This window comes from Ceratotherium simum, chromosome 2 (assembly GCF_057802395.1).
Source record: "Ceratotherium simum simum isolate JZ-2026a chromosome 2, ASM5780239v1, whole genome shotgun sequence".
In the NCBI taxonomy this organism is placed as follows: domain Eukaryota; kingdom Metazoa; phylum Chordata; class Mammalia; order Perissodactyla; family Rhinocerotidae; genus Ceratotherium; species Ceratotherium simum.
Window position 1 is genome coordinate 15,801,854 of NC_141901.1, and position 23,806 is coordinate 15,825,659.

The 23,806-nt window shown below is 36.9% G+C and overlaps 1 protein-coding gene across 5 annotated transcripts in view; it reads right to left on the reverse strand.

Annotated features, from left to right (window-relative positions):
• The window catches only part of ACBD6 (acyl-CoA binding domain containing 6), a 198,786-nt gene that overhangs the window by 115,042 nt on the left and 59,938 nt on the right, over positions 1-23,806 (reverse strand). For 4 of the 5 annotated variants that reach the window (XM_004424973.3, XM_087438642.1, XM_087438666.1 and 1 more), the window contains exon 4: positions 13,777-13,859. The exons of the other annotated variant lie outside the window; for it this stretch is intronic. In XM_004424973.3, the coding sequence (XP_004425030.1) occupies positions 13,777-13,859 (83 nt within the window). The remainder of the gene's footprint in view (positions 1-13,776; positions 13,860-23,806) is intronic. 5 annotated transcript variants of the gene reach the window in all.

The window sequence follows — 23,806 nt, forward strand, 5'->3', positions numbered from 1 at the left end:
CAGAGACCCTTCTAATTCAAGCAGCAGCAACTTCAACTGTAAGAGAAACGACTGTGTCATTTTAAGTCATCACAAAAAATATACTACTCACCAATCATTTTGAATTTGAAAATAATGGGGAGTTGGTGGTGGGGCACAGAAAGGCATGTAGGGAGGACTCTTGGGATGTGGCTTACCCATACTCAGTAATATGTAAGGGTTACTTATAGATGAGAGGACCTTCCGAATGGTCCCTCTTCCTGAATCCTCAACATGCACGTCTATCTATGCCATAAGCAGTAAAAGAGTAAATACAGTACAAACTTATTTAAATTTTTAATTTTTGCTTAATATATTTTCAATATGTTTCTTATATGCAACATTTATAGCAATTATTTTGTTTTGGCATGTGAATTTTTTAGGGCAGAGGCATTTTTTCATCAGAATACCTGTTTATCATCTGTAGTTTATTTATCATCACTAAATATGTCAGGTAAATTTTATAAATAGAGGTATTTATAAAATACTTCAGAGTAGAGTACACAATGTAAATTAAATACCAAAAATAAATTCAATAAAATCACCACAAATGTGCTACAAAGCTGAGTGACTAACATAAAAAAAAATTAAGTGATACTCTTGGACTTAGTTGTTAAATATAGTTATCTACCCCAACTCCAAGTTTTGACTACCTTACTTGCCAGCAACCAAGCTGTCTTTATACAATGTCACCACCTAGTGCCCAAAATGGAGAAACATCTGGAGCAACATTTTTCCACATCTCCTTTCTTGCTCCCTAACAAGATTATATGTGCAACATACAAATCAAATTCTTTTTCCCTCTACATTTCCGTTAATACAATCTTCTATAGGTGATATTTCCCTCTATAGCCATACTTAAAGGAAACGTGAAAATCAATTCAACCATTACCAAATATAGTAGAGTCTTAATAAATGTTAGCGCCTTTCTACATCTCACTTTATCTTCCGTTCTCTTACCCAGTTATCTTTCTCCCTCTCTTTGCTGAATGTGAGTGATAAAATCATCATATCCATTCTCTATGGATGAGTATAGTTACGTTTGTGATGCTACTCTCAAGGATGTCCCACATTCCCCCTAGCACAAGACAGAAAGTCTCTCTTCAGATTACTCCAAATTTTCTGAAATGGACAGAAAATACATTTTTGTATCTGAAGGAAAAAATCATTGGCTTTCTTTGAAATCCTTTTTTTTTTTTTTTTTGGTGAGGAAGACTGGCCCTGAGCGAACATCTGTTGTCAATCTTCCTCTTGTTTTGCTTGAGGAAGATATTGCTGAGCTAACATCTGTGCCAATCTTCCTCTATTTTTTTGTATGTGGGATGCCACCACAGCATGGCCTGATGAGCAGTATGTAAGACTATACAAAGATATATTACTTAAAATAAAATGTGGGAAAAGTAGACTAAAAGGAGAAAAAGGGATGATGTAAAATTTCTAACTGTTAAAGACCTTGTTCATATATTTTTCAATCAAGATCAGAATTTTATTTTTTAATTAAACTTTTTATTTCAACACAATTGAAGATTCATATGCAGTTGTAAGAAATAATACAGAGAGCTCTTGTGAAATATTTACCCAGTTTCCCTCAATGGTAACATGTTTATGTATTTAAAAACATGGATTATCATTATAGTATTTAGATTCCACTGGATATATCTAAAAGAGTGATTTTGGGGGGGGTGGTGAGGAAGATTAGCTCTGAGCTAACATCTGCACCAACCCTCCTCTATTTTGTACATGGGTCACCGCCACAGCATGGCTGATGAGTGGAGCCGGTCTGCACCTGGGATCCAAACCTGCAAACCCGCGCAGCTGAAGCGGAGCATGTGGAACTTTAACCACTCAGACACGGGGCCGGCCCGTTTATTTCAAAATTTCATTATTTAGGGGCCGGCCCTGTGGCATAGCAGTTAAGTGCACGTGCTCCAGTGCTGGCGGCCCAGGGTCGGAGCCCGGGCGCGCACTGAGGCACCGCTTGTTGGGCCATGCTGTGGCGGCGTCCCATATAAAGTGGAGGAAGATGGGCACGGATGTTAGCCCAGGGCCAGTCTTCCTCAGCAAAAAGAGGAGGATTGGCATGGATGTTAGCTCAGGGCTCATCTTCCTCACAAAAAAAAAAAATTTCATTATTTACAAAATGCCAGAAATTATGCCCTTTGCTGTTATTTAAACTTTAAATAAAAATTTTAGATGCTATCTTAAAAATGTAAAAGGGAACACAGTCTTCCAAAATTCTCTTAGGGACTACATCAGCAAAAAGTTTTTTGAACATCACCGCTCTAACCCAACATTCTACAAAGTAGAGGCAAGGAGTGAGCCACTCAACCAAGGATCATCAGAAAAGGCATTATAGAAGAGGTAACATTACAACCTAGCCTGGAAGAATAAACTGACCGCCCGGCTAAGTCACTGCAAGATTCTGAAGAATAGAAAGAAAAGGAAAAGCATCAACAAAAAGAGGTATTGGGGGAATTACCAGCAGTAGGTTATGGCAGGGTGCTTGGAGATACGGTCACAGGGATAAGCTGAACACAGATCACAGAGAGCCTCGGCACACAGCATATAACTAAGTAACAGGTTATTTGGGGAACAAAATAGTTATCCACCTTCCAAATCTGGAGTAAAGGGAAATAAAATTGGCCGTTTAAACAAACTGAATAAGCTACTAATGAGAGGGAAAAACAATGTCTCCTAGATAGACTTGAAGAGCTACTTGATTCAGACACTATCCTAACACATCTAAAAAAACAAAAAAACAAAAAACAACTATCATCAGCAGGGGGCATGGTTAGCAATGAACCGGGGGGGGGGGGGGGGTCAGCGAAGCCAATTTTGAACACTGACCAAACTAAACAATTAATCTGAGGCAAAAAAGCATTCTGAGGTATTTCTCTGCTGGGAGACAGCTCGTTCAAGAGGCCCCATTAGGACCTTGGCTAAAGCAACTCTCAAAACAATTCACTTTCTCTTGCTTCATTTACATGTTGACGAACAGTCACCTATGAATTTGTCCTTCTGGGTTCCTCAGTACTCGGATCAAGGGTCCCAGGGTACCTAAGTACCTGGATCACTACAAAGATATAGCCCCTTTGGTAAATAAATAAGCCTTTTACTTTACACCGCAGTGCCTGATACATTTTATTATTGCTACTCTGTCTCGGAGGGTCTGCTCCTCTATGTGTCTTTTTTCTAAATCTCTGAAGTTGAATGAACCCTAATCTATGGTAAGTTCACCAAAGAAGCCACTCTGTGAAGCTCCTTAGGAGCCAGTCTTTCCAGGATGAAAGCCTGCACACTGTCTTACAAAATTCAGTAGTGCTGCTGGTGAATATTACTTCCTGTAGGAATTTAAGTTCTTAATTTATTTGTTGGATATATGGCCAGAAGTTGTCAATCCGAAAGGTAAAAGGTTGCTATCTGTCCAAATATAATGCTAAGAAATGATGTCATCTCACTGATCTCCTTTGATTTCCAACATTCTACCATGTACACCAAATACAAAGCCCAAAGTCTAAGCTTGATTCTTTTTTATATAATCTTTATATATAGATACATAAAAAATCTTTCTTTTATATATATCTATATATAATCTTTGTATAATTTTTAATAAGACTAAACCATCAATATTTTAGAAGTTGAGATAAAATGTCTCCATAGAAATTAAGATACTCTGTATTTAAAAACACCATGTTTTAACTTACAAATATAAAAATATTATAGAGGCATATTTTAATTTTACTTACAGCTGCTTCTCTCCCTGAAAGAAAGAATCGGTTCTTACTCAAAGGGTTTTAGCGAACCGGTGTAAGGCTTATCTACGAGGAGCAAGATAGGTAAAGTCAACTCCTAACTCAAGGATTAAATAGTAGTCACAGCTGTCATATTTAGCACATTAAAAACTCCCACTTTGGGGTCAGCCCCAAGGGCCTAGTGGTTCAAGTTCAGCACACTTCAATTCAGTGGCCAGGGTTCGGTTCCCAGGCACAGAATCACACCACTCGTCTGTCAGTGGCCATGCTGTGGCGCCGGCTCACATAAAAAAAAAAAAAGAGGGAGATTGGCAACAGATGTTAGCTCTGGGCAAATCTTCCTCAGGAAAAAAAAAAAAACACTTTTAATTAATATCTAATTTAAATTTTAGATGTTAATCTCACCTAGTAAAAACAGTTTTCAGGTCTCAATCTTACCAAAGACCATAAACGAGAGTATGTACTATGAGCCTCAGGTAAAATCTTACAAAGAGCACTTCCTTTCAGAACTACCTTGGTCCTAAGCTCTAAAGGAGGGAAAACACTGCCTGGGTAGCAATCATACTCCAGAAGCTTGGCATTCAGATCAAAGCACTTAAGACAGTGCTTTTTTGTTGTTTGTTGTGTGGTTCTTAAAACAAATCTTGAAATCCTAGGTGACAAACAGACATTTATTAACTTGCCATATTTCATTGATTCTAAAACACAAATTTTTTCATATTTTAACATCTCTGACGAATCATAATCTGTAGTATCTTAAAGTTAATTAGTGGCTTTTTTTTAATGTTATTTAAATAATGGTGTTCTAAAACCAATGGTGTTTTAGAGTTGACAAAGTAGTAATGTAGGTTCAAAATACAGAGTGCCAAGTGGACAAGCAAATGAATGAAAGAATTCATATACAGTGAATCACAATCCTCCCACTCAGAGCGCTACTATATCTGCAATTGGTTTCAGTTATAAGAAATAACCAGTTAGTTTTCCCCTTTCTTGTTATGTAGTAATGGCAATGTCTTCTTCACCAAATAATAACTATTTTTAGACTGGGTTCTATACGCAGTATATTTAGTTCTAGGACCAGAAAATTCTTAAAAGCCTCAAAAAAAAAGTTTTATGTATTATCTTATTTATGTTGATAAGCGTCCCTTCAAATGAAACCACTTACATTTTAACATATTTTTCTCACATTTTTTCAAGCAGGCATTGACAAAGAAAAGATCAGTACCCCAGGTATTTCTTGTAGATAACTTGTTATACAGGTTTTAGCCATGATTTGTAACAGTTACCAAAAATGCTTTTCACCTCTTAAGACCTGCTTAACTCTAAAAAAGTTGACTAAAAAAATTTCTGATATTTTAAATGCCTATAAGAAAAAACATAGTTCAATTCTGATCAATCCCTGGAAAATTAGTGGCCACATCAGGAAAATCTATAGAATCCCTTGGCTAACAGGCTCTACAGAGCTGAGTTACATTCCTAACCATTAAGGTAAGTCTAAAATCAATAAAAACAATTAATCCAAAGGAAACATCATCATCAGTATATCGATAAATGAAAGACTCCAGTCTCTAATTTTACCAGTGAAGCACATTTTTAAAAACACTAAATGGAAAAGAGACTTAATTAAAAAATTTAAACTGAAGATATTCACTATGTTAATATAATAACTATCAAAGTCAATTTCATTAATTGGAGATTACAAGGATTCCTCAAACATCTCAGGAGCAGTACAGTATAGTAATTAAGGGCAGAGTTACTAACCATCTGACCTTGAGCAAGTAACCTAACCTCTCTGAGTCTCAGTGTACTCATCAGTAAAATAGGGATGTTAATAACACCTATATCTCATAGGATCATTCTGAAGATGAAGTGAAGTAACATATATAACACATGTTGTATGGTTACAGCGTATAGTAAGAGGTCAATAAACGTTAGCTGATATTATTATTACCTTAAGATTTTAGCATACGTTGTAAGCTGGAGTCATTTCTCACACCCTTATATAACACTATCAATCAATTCATCTAACAAATACTAATTAAATCTCCAAGGAAATAAAAATAAGCCAACGTGGTTGGAGTTGAGTGAAAAGGTGGGAGAGGAAACGGGCATTAGATGAGATGGTGAGGTGAGGGGCCCTGTAAGGCATGTTACGGATTTTTAAATTTTATCCTAAGTGCTATAGGAAATCATCAAAGGGCTTTAAGCAAAAGAGTGATATGATGAGATATGAGTTATAAATCTGGAAAGGAGACAGCAAAGGAAGTGAGGAATCCAGTTCTTAAACCATTCTGTAGTGTCCTGGCCAAGAGATAATGATTGTTTAGAGGAGCGATGGTAATACAAAAGGCATGATAGTGCCAATAATGAAAAGGAGATGAATTTGGATTATTCTAGAACGTGAAGAAACAGAATTTCTCATGCCAGGGGATGAGAAAGAGAGAAAACCAATATGACATACAGACCTAGGAATGACATACTTTACACAAAATACTGTTAAAAATATTACCTAATGCATACATAAAATTTTATATCAGGTAAAATTTTTAAAATAAAACCTTGTAATTAATGTAATAATGCCTTTCTCAAACAGAATTCAAACTTCAATAAACGCTAATATACAATGCAATCAGCAAAGTCCTCATAAATTGAAAGGCAATGAAATGAATCAAAACTGCTTGCTTTCAGTGCTGAGAGAATAACTGATAATAATTAAATGAGAAGTAAGATGACTCTATTACACAATGCTAACATCTTTGCTAACACTTTTAAAATATCTTTCTTTAATTATATCCGTAGGGCCGGCCCTGTGGCTTAGAGGTTAAGTGCACGCACTCTGCTACTGGCAGCCCAGGTTTGGATCCCGGGCGCGCACTGATGCACTGCTTCTCCGGCCATGCTGAGGCCGCGTCCCACATACAGCAACTAGAAGGATGTGCAGCTATGACATACAACTATCTACTGGGGCTTTGGGGAAAAAGAAAAAAGAGCAGGATTGGCAATAGACGTTAGCTCAGAGCCGGTCTTCCTCAGCAAAAAGAGGAGGATTAGCATGGATGTTAGCTCAGGGCTGATCTTCCTCACAGAAAAAAATAAATAAATAAAATAAAACTGTTTAAAAAATAAATATATCTGTAAAGCATTTTAACAGAGGAAAACATTTATATTATTCATAATACATATACTACTTTTTAGTGTAATGTATAGTATACCCATAACTGTATGCATCTTTACACATGCACACACACTCAACTTTTTAACACTGTGCCTAGCACTTCACAGGTACTACATACAGACAAGGATATCAGAAAGAGAGAAGGAAAAGACTAGAGAAAGGGTAGACATAAAAGAGAGAACAAAGTGGGGGAAAGGAAGAGGGAGAAGAAAAAAGAAGGAAGAAAAGAGGAAAGAGAAGATGATGGTTTTGATTGATGAATGACCTCTTGTTCGGAAAGGGCTGCTGATCTGCAAACAGGTGGATTTGCCTATATGCTTGGTTGGCAGCATGACACTGAGCACAGAGGAGCTAAATAAAGCACGTAAGAAAAGGGTGAATATGAGAGCCAGGAGACTCTTACAACAGTTACTGTTTATGTCAAGACCTGCTTGTCCCAAGGGACCCATTTTCACATAATCTATAATTATCTCTTTGCTTTAATCGCCTTGTCATTCCTGAGGCTCTCTTGGGCACTGGAAGAGGAAAAGCTCATTAACTAAACCTTTTCTCCTCTCTCCAGCCACCCATGGCTTTTAATTGCTTGGTGTGTTATTATCTGGGAGTGCAACTGGGATCATTTTCATAAGAAAGGGAGGTAGAGAGGAGGAAGGGAGCCATGAGTCCCTGAGGTATGCACCACAGACAAACCTTTGCTTTCTCAATTATTTATGCCAGCTGAGGTTTTACAGGCTGAATAAATCCATAACTCAAGTTCATTCTGAGCAGTCGGATTCTCAAGGGGGAGTTGCCCACTTGCCTATACACACTTGTGTAGTCCTCAAAGAATAACCAGAATGTAACAAGACATATGTCATCCAATTTATCACCTATCACCAAAGTGTTAACACAATGTTGATCACGAGCAACACAGTGAAATACGGAAGGATTTCACTACTACTACCAGCCAAACAGATGGAGGGAAGCAGGATAATCTTTTTGGTGCTACGGGCAGTGGTGTCAACGGGACAGTAAGTATCCCATTCTAAGACAGAATCACTTAGCCTACTGAAAGTATAAGAATCCAAATATTCAATATTGTAGCTTTTTCTCCAATCGCACCTCTTTCAGAAAAATCTTCGAGCACAATTTATGCTTAAGTGACAGGCTTTTATGCTACTTTCATTCCAGTTCATATTTTTACCAAAAATACAAAATTAAAGCATAAACTAATCACTTTCATTCTAGTTTTTAATCTTACATTCTTCCATTTTATAATCAGACTACAGAGCAGCGAATGAAAAGATATTTCTAAAATATTTTCAAAATCCATTATTGTTTAAAAATTTTAACTTTATAAGTCAATGATGAAAGCATCTCTTTAAAATTCTACAGGCTTTTGTGTCTGACCACAGCAGTGACCTCTGGTATTTTCTGCCAAAACAGTTCATTTGTCTCACAGAACAACTAATCAATTCCAGAGCCCATCAATCATTTTACTTGTGTACTGGTCTGGTCTTGCTTAGAGAAGGTCCAGATGGCTGCCTGTGTAAGTGGGATTAATAAAATTCTGATAGATTACATAGCATCAACCTACAAAATATAACAGGGAAGATCAAATCTTATTGCAGTGTGGGATGGATACTGTCTGTACACGCTTCATTTATTATATTTTTAATTCTTGCCCTAATTTCCCAATTTATGTGCCAACCTCTAGATAAAACCTTCTCAATATACAAGTCACCAAAAGGGATATCTTGTTAAGTGAGTCAGTATACATAATGCAGAACCATTTGACTCTTTGCAAAGCCCTATGCTTATTAACCAGAGCTTTTACTGCCCATCGGCAGAACAAATGAAACACAAATGATCTCAAGACTAGAGTAACTGTCTGTAAGTTACAAGATTTGTCATTCTCTTGCTTCTATTGTTCCAAACACAGATCTAATAGCATTGGCTCTCCTTTCTCTGTTTTCCATTTTCTTCTGTGAAAGCAAACAACCTGTACCTCATTCTATAACCAGACTGACGTGATTTTACCTCCTAACATCAGCCTGTGCCCTAGGACTCTATGCTAAGTAACAACACTAATAAAGCTAACAGTTACATAGTAACTTATTTTGTGCCAGATCTTGTTCTAGGATGCCTGTGTGTACGTATTAACATAATCCACATAAGTGCCATATGAGAAAGGTACTATAATTATCCCCATTTTACAGATAAGTAACTTGTCCAAGGTTACAGAGTTAATAAGTGGTGAAACCAGCATCTGAATGCTGGCAGTTTGGCTCCATAATTTTTTGTACTTATTTAGCCTCACACTATATCCCCTCCACTATACTACAGAACAATTAACTAGCTTCAGAATGAGAAATTGATGTCAGGCCTCTGGAATATCAACACAGAGATCTGCACCTATGACATTATATTGTCACTTTCTGTGACAGAGTGGAAATAAAGGTCAGACCAAAACAGGCAGGGAGCAAGCTCATTGGCCCCAGGGGCCCTTGGCTCAAGAATATTTACAGTAAAACTAAAATGGGCCCTTAACTTATCACCTATAATGCACATTAGTCAGGAAAGCTGCCATAACAATGGAGCCCAAGCCTTACAGATTTACTAGATACTGATTTTCCTAATCTTTAAAAATGTGAAAAAAAAATTAGAGGTTTATTTACTAAAGTATCCAAAACAGACCTTCAAAATACCTTTTTTATGTTTTTAAAAAACAATGGTTCTACAGAAGAAAACTTTTCCTTTCATCCAAGTTTACCATTTGATGTTTCTAAAACTCTAAAACCTACTGTCATTTTCACCTCAGTTGAACATAATTTTACCATGAAACTGCAATTAACCTCAAATAAAGCACAACTTTCTCTTGGAAAAATAAAACACCAGATACTATATTTCACTAAAGCACACACAAAATTTGATTACATAAACTTTAACGAATGGCCTGTTTTCACTGTTGCAACTGCATTCTTATACTTAGGAAACAACAGGGACTCCATCGGGTGCTTCACTGGAATAATCCAATGCTTCAGTGTAGAATAATTTTTATCATGATCTAGTTTGTTACACTGGAATTCTGTTCAATTATATATGAATTCTCTAACATAAGAAAATGACTAGTTGCTGTGATTTCTGATCTGCTGTAGTAGGAACAAAATTACTGTTTAAAGGCTTTCAGTGGCTCTCTCACATTCATGTTTCTTACTGTTCCATATCTCAACAATGTGTTCCAGAATACAAAGATTTAGATCATATCATAAGAAGACTAATACTTAGATGACTTAATGAAATAAGGCCAAGACTAATCAATTTTGCCCATAGCAGAGGTTCATATTTCACTCGATTAACAAATAATGCTCATTAAACATACACATAGATGCCAAAAAATACTAAGAACATACTACTCAAAAGTGAAGAAGTTGAGAAGCACAAATATCCACAATGTTTTGTCTGACAGGTTCATAATAAATGTGTGTTGAGTTGAATTAAAATCTCTACTTTATGAAAATAAGCTATATTATTTTGTTATTGTTTCTCATGATCAAAATTCTAAATATTGATTTAAATCTAAGCGTCACTTCTTTAGGAGTTGGGTAGAGGATAAGCAGATAGGTTAACTCCTTCAATATAGTTTAACCCTATCTTATAGGGTTATCCAGATATCTACTGTCGGCTGGGGCACACGTGATTTGCTTTCTGTTCCGAGAGCAACTGCCATCGGTCACGTCACTCGACATTCCAAAAGGAACTGTATTCAGCACGTCATTTTGAAAAATACTAGAGTCTGAATGCCCTTAAAGAAATAAGCACACAAAATAAAGATCACTATTATTTATAGATAAGTGATTGATATTATTAGAAAGTTAAGTGATTTTAAAAAAGCAAAGTAAAGGAGCTATCTATCTCAATTTATTTATCTAACTAGGAAAGGAAAATAGCCTATCCATTTTTTTTTAATTGCTTAGGAAAAGAGGTGAGGATGGGAATATCACAGGAAAACCAAACGAGCAGCTCTCTGCTATGACGGGGCCACTATCTAACTCCCTGTGAGCAACATTCACTAAACTATCAGCTCCTTGAGGGAAGCAGCATGGACACTTCCTGAGTTCTGGGCACTTTTACGAGATACCTACTAAGTTCTGGGAACTTCCTCAGATACTGAGAATGCAGAAATGGAAAAAACTGATCTTTGGTTTCCAAAAACTAAAAGTTCAGTGGAAAGGATGAAGTTTTTTTTTTTTTTAATTATACTTCAATGTGGTATAATGTGATAAATGGTATAACAAAAGAGTAAACAAAGGACTATGGGAAAACAGAAGGAATGACTAACCTCCCCTCCTATCACGTAGAAAAATGACCCCAAAGGTTTACTGACTTGATTTGAACATTTAATAAACTTTGATTAGGATGGTTAAGGCTCTAAGATGCCATTTTTTAGAAGACTCTAAAGACAGAATATACAAATTAAGAACCCCAAAACATTTTCTGAATATGTAAGGATTGGGGGGGGGCTAAATTCAAAATATTTTTTAAACTACGCTTCCTCAAAACTGTGTGGGCCCCTCAGAGTTCTCAGGGTCCCTAAGAGGGATCAGGGTGGCAAATGTACTCCCAGCCAAGAGCAGCCTTAAAGGGTATCTTTTTCTCCTCAAATCTCCATCAGCCTTCCCCTATCCCACTCCAAATAAACATTTAATCTAAGTAAAAATGGTGTGCTTGCTATGGAAACAGACTCAAAACAGGACCCTCAGTATCAACTGACCAACTGGTCATTAACTGGAAAGTGAGTGTTTAAAGTTTTTGATTCATATTGATACCACTAGGAATGATATCACAGTGAGTGATACCACTAGGAATGAAACCTTCCTCCTGGAACGATACCTGCTGCTAGCTCTTATCACCACTTCTTTATTTGGTAGATAATGTCAGCAAACTCTTCTGTAAGAGTGATGCATAAATTTTTGGTACAATTTCCTCTGCACTCTATGAAAATAGGTATTTCCCTTCGATATATCTAGGTGAACCCAATTTTCCACTTGAAAATTAGAGCTCATTTATTTCATGATAATAAGTAAGAAAAGTAAAATTCAGATAACTCAAAAAGGGTAAGAGCATCAGAGATTCCTAATTCCTGTTTTTGTCTGTAAAGTAACAATCTCAGAAAAATGTGCACATGACTTTAAAGCAGGATAGAATCCTTTTCCTGATTTACACAGACACAGCACTGAAAGAAAAAGATTACCCCAGAAATCTTATACATAACATAAAAAATTTAAAAGACCTTTGTTAAATAATACAAAATGATCTTTAAAAAAATTTTCATTGTGGTAAAAAAATGTATAACATAAAATTTATCATCTTCACTATTTCCGAGTGTACAGTTCAGTAGTGTGAAGTATACTGACCATTGTTGTGCAACAGATCTCTAGAACTTTTTCATCTTGCAAAACTTAAACTCTATACCCATTAAATAACAACTCCCCTTTTCCCACTCCTTCCAGCTCCAGATAACCACCAACTCTACTTTCTGTTTCTATGAATCTGACTACTCTTGATACCTCATATAAGTAGAATCATACAGTATTTATCTTTTTGTGACTGACATTTCACTTAGCAATAATGTCCTCAAGGTTCATCCATGTTCTAGCATGAGTCAGAATTTCCTTTCTTTTTAAGGCTGAATAATATTCCATTATATGTATATACCACATTTTGTTTATCCATTCATCAATTGATGGACACTTGGGTGGCTTCCACCTCCTGGCTATTATGAATACTGCTGCTATGAACATGGGTGTGCAAATACGCCTTTGAGATTCTGCTTCCAATTCTTTTGGATATAGAGCTCAAAATAAAAAATTAAAATCTTTATAAGAAATAATGTTGTTTTGAGGAAAACTAATAACAACAACAACAACAAAAATCCATCACTTTAGATTGTCTGAGACACAAAACTTTGCCCTACCAACTATTTATGTGGCAGGAAAGGTTACTATCTGGCACTGATCCAGACGCTTACTGATTTTAAAGATTACACACCTAAAAAATTCTTTCCTGTCATTTATTATCCTACTAGAGATACCACCAAATCAGTTTCATGTCTTAAGTTCTTGACAAATACAAGTTTTCAGGTTTAAATATATATACAACATGGGGGCTGGCCTGGTGGCACAAGTGGTTAAGTGCGAGCGCTCCGCTGTGGCGGCCCAGGGTTCGCCGGTTCGAGTGCGCACCAACGCACTGCTTGGCAAGCCATGCTGTGGCGGCGTCCCATATAAAGTGGAGGAAGATGGGCATGGATGTTAGCCCAGGGCCAGTCTTCCTCGGCAAAAAAAAAGAGGAAGATTGGCAGATGTTAGCACAGGGCTGATCCCCTCACAAAAAAATATATATATATATACACACACACACACACACATATACACACACACAATGGGATACTATTTAGCCATAAAAAAAGACAAAATCGTCCTATTTGCAACAACATGGAAGGACCTGGAGGGTATTACGTTAAGTGAAATAAGCCAGACAGAGAAAGACAAACACTGTATGACCTCTCTCATATGTGGAATATAAACTAACAGACAGAGAGAACAGTTTGGTGGTTAGCAGGGGAATGGAGTCGGAGGGTGGGCACAAGGGGTGAAGGGGCACATTTATATGCCGACTGACAAATAATAATGTACAACTGGAATCTCACAATGTTATAAACTATTATGACATCAATTAAAAAAAAATGAACAGAAAAAATATATATATATACACACACACAAACATACATATACACACATATATATGTATATATACATCCCTATTATCAAAGACCAGAACAGAAATTACCTGATGATTTCTTCTTGATACAGAGAACTAACAACTGGCCCACCAAAACCAGTATTTGCTTCTTTTCCTTTCTTCTCTGGTGACTGTGGCAAAAAAAAGAAAAGGCGGAGAAAAGACACACGGATTAAAGCAGTGTGTATTTAAACCAGTTAAAAAATATTACTTTGCTAAGGAATACTAAAGATTTGACCATCCACCATTTCTCCAAGGCCCTAGCAACAATTTCAAGATGCCAGCAGAAAGGCAAGAGGACTCTAAAGTCATCATGGCAGTGGAGTGAGTACCCACAAGCAAGCTGAGGTCATTCCACGACCGCCTTCTGGAGCCACCTAAAAGCCATTCCCCTCGCTGATTATAAGATGTTAGCTACGTTCACTGCGGAAAAATATGGATGTTCAATATGCAAAAGTGAAAATAAAATATGAATTATAAATACCAGACATGAATGTGATCAGGAAAATCATGCCTAGATGAACAAAATTAAAGTTCTCAAATAAAAAAGAAACTAAACTGTATTAAAACTTTAACTTTAAGCATAAAGAAAATATTTTTAGGGGACAAGAAGGAAGGAGAAAAGGTAGAGGGGAGAGAGGAAAGGAATTTGAAATCTGAAAGAAAAGAAAAAAGAAGCAAACCATTATGGAAACACCTTCCAAAATCAAGTATTCAATAGGCCCTGCCCCTTTACGTTCTCAAAAAGCACAAGATTAAGATTAAATTTAGAAATATAATTCTTCCAAAATATGTACTGGGAAAGCAGTGAACTTGGATGTTATTATTGTCTGAAAGGATCAAATTGCAGCCTGTGCAAAAGCCCACATCTCCTGCAATATTGACAGTTTTTAGGCCAGGACACTCTGCAAAATTCAAACCTCTGAATCTTAGAATCAAAATTAAATATTCTTCTTGTTTAATCTGACTGCAAAAAGACTAGTTTCACTTCAAAGAAATACAGGCAATCCCCATATACATGCTTTTCTTCTGTACTTTAAAGAAGGGATTTTGTTTTGTTGTTGTTGTTGTTGTGCTTTTTCTTTTGGTCTGTGAACCACTCGGTTGAGGAAAAAGATCTGGAGACAGCACATTCTATCAGTTCCTAACACCATTGGGAGAACTAAAGTTTCAAGAAATGGTGAAAATTTTTTAGATGAATCAAGTCAGTTATCAATTTATGACAGAAACAAAGATATAATATCATAAACAAACTGTCATGATTAAATGACAAAGTTTATAAAAGTACACTAGCCTGATGCTGGCAAATAAGAAGCACCAAGTAAATGCCAGATCCCTCTATTCTCTGAGGACCATTCTTACAGAAGAAATGCAAAGAATCTGGGGGATACAGAATGCTTTTCTTTATACTAAAAAAGCACAATCCAAATGGAGAATTTATTTTATTTAATCCAATTATATTTTAAATAAATATTTCATTAGAATGATAAAGTTGAAACATACTTGGTGCTCAAGAGAAGCTTGCAAAATGAATAAAATTGGAAATGAGAAAACTGGATACCAAAGGAAAAAGAAAGAGATAGAATCAGGTATGGAGTGTCGAGCACAGCTTCCTGAAAAAGAACTAACTCCAGGAAGATAACATAGAGAAAATCCAGGTAACCTTGAGTCTGGCAATGACTTTTTAGATACAACATCAAAAGCATGATCCATGAAAGAAAAATTGATAAGTCTGTCTTTATTAAAATTAAAAATGTCGGTGGTCAGAGTGACGTCAGCATCATGGCGGAGTGAGCTTTCCCGTGAACTCTTCCCCCGACGAGATACAACAAAAGCAACAGTCACAGACCAACAACGGAATCCCAGACAGTGAAAACCTAGAGCGGAGGGATCCACACTGCCGCACATCTGAGAGCGGAACGTGCTGGGCCCCTGGAGGAAGTGGGGAGAGGTAAGGAGAACTCCTCTCCCTCCCCATCAGATCAGCGATCCCAGTCCGCGTGGCTCCCAGAGAGGGGGGAGACGCGGCCCTCAGCGGGGAAACCGTGGCTCTTCGGACTCTCTCAGCCAGTGGGAAACTCCCGCACAGAGGACTCAGAGGAGCCACAGGGCTACCATCAACATCTGAGCACCCCAGAGAGCGGATAAAGAGGGGCAAACGAGAAGCCTCCCACGTCAGGGACCCAGAGGGCAAAAGAGAGAGCTCCCCCCTCCCCACAAACCGGACTCCGCAGCTCAACCGACCAGACCAGACCTAGCGATCCGCGGCAGACCTGATCAAATGACTGGACCCGTGGATCGCAGCGGGGAAAAAAAACAAAACTGCGGATCGCAGCAGAAAAACCGGGGCAGAGCGCAGGGGCCTTAGACTACACAGCCCTTTACCACAAGACAGTGGCGGCAGGTGGAAATTGCAACCAGAGATTTCCAGGATGAGGAAAAACAAAACCAACACAGGAACCACAATGCAAAAATATATGAAATCACCAGACCAGAAACAAAATGACAAGCACCCAGAAATCAACCCCGAAGACACAGAAATACATAAACTAAATGACAGAGATTTCAAAATAGCTATCATAAAAACACTCAACGAAATACGAGACAACACAGACAAACAATTCAATGAGATTAGGAGTTTCTTCACAAAAGAGATTGAAATCATAAAGAAAAACCAATCAGTGCTGATGGAGATGAAGAATACAATGGAGGAGATAAAGGAGAATCTGGAATCTTTAAAGAACAGAGCTGACAATATGGAGGAAAGAATTAGTACTTTAGAGGATAGGAATACAGATATGCTCCAGATGGAAGAGGAGAGAGAACTAAGACTAAAAAGAAATGAAGAAAGACTCCGAGAAATATCTGACTCTATTAGAAAATGTAACATAAGAATTATAGGTATTCCTGAGGGAGAGGAGAGGGAAAGAGGAACAGAGAGCCTACTCAAGGAAATAATAGCTGAGAATTTCCCAAATCTGGGGAAGGAGCAGGAAATACCAGTAAGCGCAGCCAACAGGACACCTATATATATTAACAGACAAAGGCCTTCACCACGACACCTAGTGGTAAGGCTAGCCAGGGTCAACGACAAAGAAACAATATTAAGGGCAGCTAGACAAAAACAAAAAATAACGTACAAAGGCACTCCCATCAGGCTCTCAGCGGATTTCTCAACAGAAACTTTACAGGCTAGAAGAGACTGGAATGATATATTCAAAATACTGAAAGACAAAAACTTTCAGCCAAGAATACTCTATCCAGCAAAAATATCCTTCAAATATGATGGAGAAATAGTAACTCTCCCAGATAAACAAAAGCTAAGGGAGTTCATGGCCACGAGACCCCCACTACAAGAAATACTCAAGAAGGCCCTCAGGCCTGAAAAAAAGAAGAGAAAGGGAACACAAAGCTTGGAGGAAGGAGAAAAGTAGGTAGACAAACTCAGAAAAATAGTAGATCTTTACCGGAATAGGTTAGCAACCACTTAAACACTAAATTCAAAGATCAAAGGAAGAAATTCACCAAAAATAAATTTAACCTCATCACTGTAAACACACAGCCACAACACAAGATAGAATAAGGTATAACAAGAACAACTTAGAAGGGGAAGAGGAAAGTGACTGAATTGACTTAGTATAAGGAAATAGGAGGCCATCAGATAATGGACTATCTCATACACAAGATTTTCTGCCCAAACCTCAAGGTAACCACTAAACAAATAATCAAAGCAAAACCACATATGATAAACAAAGAGAAAACTAGAAGAGTCATAAGACAGAACAACCAAACTGAATTGGCAGTCCAAAACAAATGGGACAAGAAACAAAGGAAATGCAAAAGAACCAGAAAATAAGTGACAAAACAGCAACATTAAGCCCTCATATATCAATAATTACCCTAAATGTAAATGGATTGAACTCTCCAATCAAAAGATACAGAGTGGCAGGATGGATTAAAAAGCAAGACCCAACAATATGCTGCCTTCAGGAAACACATCTTAGCACTAAAGACAAGCACAGGCTCAGAGTGAAAGGATGGAAGACAATACTCCAAGCTAATGGCAAACAAAAGAAAGCAGGTGTTGCCATACTCATATCAGACAAAGTAGACTTCAAGATAAAACAGGTTAAGAAAGACAAAGAAGGGAAATATATAATGATAAAAGGCACACTACATCAAGAAGACATATCACTTATAAATATATATGCACCCAACATAGGAGCACCAATGTACATAAAGTAACTATTAACAAACCTAAAAGGAGAAATCAACAACAACACAATAATAGTAGGGGATCTTAACACCCCACTTACAGCAATGGATAGATCATCCAGACAAAAAGTTAATAAAGAAATAGTAGACTTAAATGAAAAACTGGACGAGATGGACTAGTAGACATATACAGAGCACTCCATCCAAAAACAGCTGACTACACATTCTTCTCAAGCGTGCATGGAACATTCTCTAGGATAGACCATATGTTGGGAAACAAAGCAAGCCTCAATAAATTTAAGAAGATTGAAATCATAACAAGCATCTTTTCAGACCATAAGGCTATGAAACTGGAAATGAACCATGAAAAAAAAACTGGGAAAGTGACAAAAATGTGGAGATTAAACAACATGCTACTGAACAACCAATGGATCATTGATAAAATTAAAGGAGAAATCAAAAACTATCTGGAAACAAACGAAAATGATAACATGCCATATCAAACCATATGGGATGCAGCAAAAGCGGTCCTGAGAGGGAAACTCATAGCGATACAAGCCCACCTTAACAAACAAGAAAAAGCCCTAATAGGCAACCTTAAATTACACCTAACAGAACTAGACAAAGAAGAACAAACAAAGCCCAAAGCCAGCAGAAGGAGAGAAATAATAAAAATTTGAGCAGAAATAAATGAAATTGAGACCAAAAAAACAGTAGAAAGGATTAATGAAACAAAGAGTTGCTTCTTCGAGAAGATAAACAAAATCGACAAACCCTTAGCCAGGCTTACTAAGAAAAAAAGAGAAAAGGCTCAAGTAAATAAAATTAGAAATGAAAGAGGAGAAATTACAATGGATACCATGGAAATACAGAGGATTATAAGAGAATACTATGAGAAATTATATGCCAACAAATTGGACAATCTAGAAGAAATGGATAAATTCTTAGACTTATACAACCTCCCAAAATTGAACCAAGAAGAAATGGAGAATCTGAATAGACCAATAACAAGTAAAGAGATTGAAATAGTAATCAAAAACCTCCCAAAAAATAAAAGTCCAGGACCAGATGGCTTCTCCAGTGAATTTTACCAAACATTCAAAGAAGATTTAATACCCATCCTTCTCAAACTATTCCAAAAAATAGAGGAAGATGGAACACTTCCTAAATCATTCTATGAGGCCAACATCACCCTGATACCAAAACCAGACAAAGACAATACAAAGAAAGAAAATTACAGGCCAATATCGCTGATGAACATTGATGCAAAAATCCTCAACAAGATATTGGCAAACCGAATACAACAATACATTAAAAAGATCATACACCATGATCAAGTGGGATTTATAACAGGGACGCAGGGATGGTTCAACATCCGCAAATCAATCAACGTGATACATCACATCAACAAAACAAAGAATAAAAACCACATGATCATCTCAATAGACGCAGAGAAGGCATCTGACAAGATACAACATCCATTTATGATAAAAACTCTCAATAAAATGGGAACAGAAGGAAAGTACCGCAACATAATAAAGGCCATATATGACAAACCCACAGCCAACATCATACTCAACGGGGAAAGACTGAAAGCCATTCCTCTGAGAACAGGAACAAGGCAGGGCTGCCCACTCTCACCACTCCTGTTCAACATAGTACTGGAGGTTTTGGCCAGAGCAATTAGGCAAGAAAAAGGAATAAAAGGAATCCAAATAGGTAACGAAGAAGTGAAACTCTCACTATTTGCAGATGACATGATTGTATATATAGAAAACCCTAAAGAATCTGTTGGAAAACTATTAGAAACAATCAACAACTACAGCAAAGCTGCAGGGTACAAAATCAATCTACAAAAATCAGTTGCATTTCTATATGCTAATAATGAACTAACAGAAAGAGAGCTCAAAAAGATAATACCATTTACAATTGCATCAAAAAGAATAAAATACCTAGGAATAAATCTTACCAAGGAGGTGAAGGACCTATACAATGAGAACTACAAGACATTATTAAAAGAAATCCATGATGACATAAAGAAATGGAAAGATATCCCATGCATGTGGATTGGAAGAATAAACATAGTTAAAATGTCTATATTACCTAAAGCAATCTACAGATTCAATGCAATCCCAATCAGAATCCCAATGACATTCTTCACAGAAATAGAAAAAAGAATACTAAAATTTATATGGGGCAACAAAAGACCCCGAATAGCTAAAGAAATCCTAAAAAAAAACAAAGCAGGAGGCATCACAATCCCTGACTTCAAAACATACTACAAAGCAATAGTAATCAAAACAGCATGGTACTGGTACAAAAACAGACACACAGATCAATGGAACAGAATTGAAAGCCCAGAAATAAAACCACACATATACGGACAGCTAATTTTTGACAAAGGTGCTAAGAACATGCAATGGAGAAAGGAAAGTCTCTTCAATAAATGGTGTTGGGAAAACTGGACAGCCACATGCAAAAGAATGAAAGTGGACCATCTGCTATCGCCATTCACAAAAATTAACTCAAAATGGATCAAAGACCTGAAGGTGAGACCTGAAACTATAAAACTCATAGAAGAAAATATAGGCAACACACTACTTGACATTGGTTTTAAAGGAATCTTTTCGGATGACATGCCTACCCAGACTAGGGAAACTAAACAAAAAATAAACAAGTGGGACTTTATCAGATTAAAGAGCTTTTATAAGACAAATGAAACCAGAATCAAGATGGACAGACAACCAACCAGCTGGGAGAGAATATTTGCAAAACATACATCTGACAAGGGGTTGATCTCCCTAATATATAAAGAACTCACACAACTGAACAACAAAAAAACAAACAACCCGATCAAAAAACGGGCAGAGGAAATGAACAGACACTTCTCCAAGGAAGATATACAGATGGCCAATAGGCACATGAAAAGATGTTCAACATCACTAATCATCAGGGAAATGCAAATCAAAACAACCCTAAGATACCACCTCACGCCCGTTAGAATGGCTATAATCACCAAGACAAAAAACAACAAATGTTGGAGAGGATGTGGAGAAACAGGAACCCTCATACACAGCTGGTGGGAATGCAAATTGGTGCAGCCTCTATGGAAAATGGTATGGAGATTCCTCAAAGAATTAAAAATAGAGATGCCCTATGATCCAGCCATCCCACTACTGGGAATCTATCCAACGCACCTGAAATCAACAATCCAAAGAGGCTTATGCACCCCTATATTCATTGCAGCATTATTCACCATAGCCAAGAAGTGGAAGCAACCTAAGTGTCCCTCGACTGACGACTGGATTAAGAAAATGTGGTATATATATACAATGGAATACTACTCAGCCATAAAAAAAGACAAAATCGTCCCATTTGCAACAACATGGATGGGCCTGGAGCGTATTATGTTAAGTGAAATAAGCCAGAAAGAGAAAGACAAACACTGTATGATCTCACTCATATGTGGAATATAAACCAACACATGGACAGAGAAAACTGGACTGTGGTTACCAGGGGCAGTGGGGGGTGGGGTGGGGGGTGGGCACAAGGGGTGAAGGGAGTCATATATATGGTGATGGACAAACCAAAATGTACAACCCAAAATTTCACAATGTTAGAAACCATTAAAACATCAATAAAAAAAAAAATTAAAAATGTCTGCTCTGTGAAAGATACTGTTAAGAGAATGAAATGAAAAACCAAAAACTGGGAGAAAATCTTTGTAAAATACATATCTGATAAAGGATTGGTATGCAAAATATATTTTTAAAAACTCTTAAAACTCAACAATAAAAAAACAAATAGATAATTACAGGCCAATATCTCTAATGAGCATAGACACAACAATCCTCAACAAAATATCAGCAAACTGAATTCAATAAAACATTAAAAGGATCATATGGCATGATCAAGTGGAATTTATTCCAGGGATGCAAGAATGGTTCAACATCTGCAAATCAATCAATGTGATACACCACATTAATAAAATGGAGGATAAAAATCATATGATCATCTCAATAGATGCAGAAAAAGCATTTGACAAAATTCAACATCCATTCCTGATGAACTCTCAACAAAGTGGATAAAGAGGGAACATACCTCAACATAGTACCAGGCAATGTATGATAAGCCTACAGCTAACATCATACTCAATGGTGAAAAGCTGAAAGTTTTATCTCTAAGATCAGGAACAAGACAAAGATGCTCACTCTCGCCACTTTTATTCACCATAGTCTTGGAAGCCCTAGCCAGAGCAATTAAGCAAGAAAAAGAAATAAAAGGCATCCAAACTGGAAAGGAAGAAGTAAAACTGTCGCTATTTGAAGATGACATGATACTATATAAAGAAAACCCTAAAGACTCTACCAAAAACTGTTAGGACTAATTAACAAATTCAGTAAAGTTGCAAGACACAAAATAATACATAAAAGCCTGCTGCATTAGACTAACAACAAACCATTAGAAAGAGAAATTGAGACAACAATCCCATTTACAATTGAATCAAAAAGAATAAAATACCTAGGTATGAATTTAACCAAGAAGGTGAAAGACCTGTACAATGAAAACTATGACACTGATGAAAGAAACTGAAGAAGACACAAATAAATGGAAAAATAGTCTGTGCTCATGGATTGGAAGAATATTCTTAAAATGTCTACACTACTCAAAGCACTCTATAGATTCAATGCAATCCCTACCAAAATTCCAAGTGCATTTTTCATAGAAATAGAACAAACAATCCTAAAATTTGTATGGAACCACAAAAAAACCCTGAGTAGCCAAAGCAATCTTAAGAAAGAACAAAGCTAGAGGCATCACACTTCCTGATTTTCAAACTATACTACAAAGTTATAGTAACTCAAACAGTATGATATTGGCATAAACACAGACACATAGATCAATGGAACAAAATAGAGAGCCCAGTAATAAACCCACACATATATGGTTAATTAACTTTTGACAAAGGAGCCAAGAATATACAATGGAGAAAGGACAGTCTCTTCAATAAATAGTGCTGGGAAAACTGGACAGCAACATGGAAAAGAATAAACTGGACCACTATCTTATGCCATACAAAAAAACTAACTCAAAATGGATTAAAGACTTGAACATAAGACCTGAAAACATAAAACTTCTAAAAGAAAACAAGCATAAGTTCCTTGACATTGGTCTTGGTGATGAGTTTTTGGATTTGACGCCAAAAACCAAGGCAACAAAAGCAAAAATAAGAGAGACCACCTCAAACTAAAAGGCTCCTGCATAGCAATGGAAACCATCAACAAAATGAAAAGGCAACCTATCAAATGAGAGAAAATACTTGCAAATCATGTGCCTGATAAGAGATTAATAACCAAAATATACAAAGAATTCATACAATTCAACAGAAAAAAAATCCAATTAAAAAACGGGCAGAGGATCTGAATAGACATTTTTCAAAGAAGACACACAGGTGGCCAAAAGGTACATGAAAAGATGCTCAACATCACTAATCACAAGGAAATGCAAGTGAAAACCACCACGAGATATCGCCTCACACCTCTTAGAATGGCTAAAATCCAAAACACTGACAACACCAAATGGTGGCGAAAAAGCGGAGCCACCAAGAACTCGCATTCATTGCTGGAGGGAATGCAAAATGGAACAGCCACTTTGGAAGCCAGTTTGGCAGTTCTTACCAAACTAAACACACTCTTACCATATAATCCAGCAATCATGATCCTGGGTATTTACCCAAAGGAGTTGAAAGCTTATGTCCACAAAACATGAATGTTTAGTTTTTTCATAAGTGACAAAACCTAGAAGCAACCAAGATGTCCTTTGATAGGTGCATAAACTGTGATACATCTATACAAAGAATATT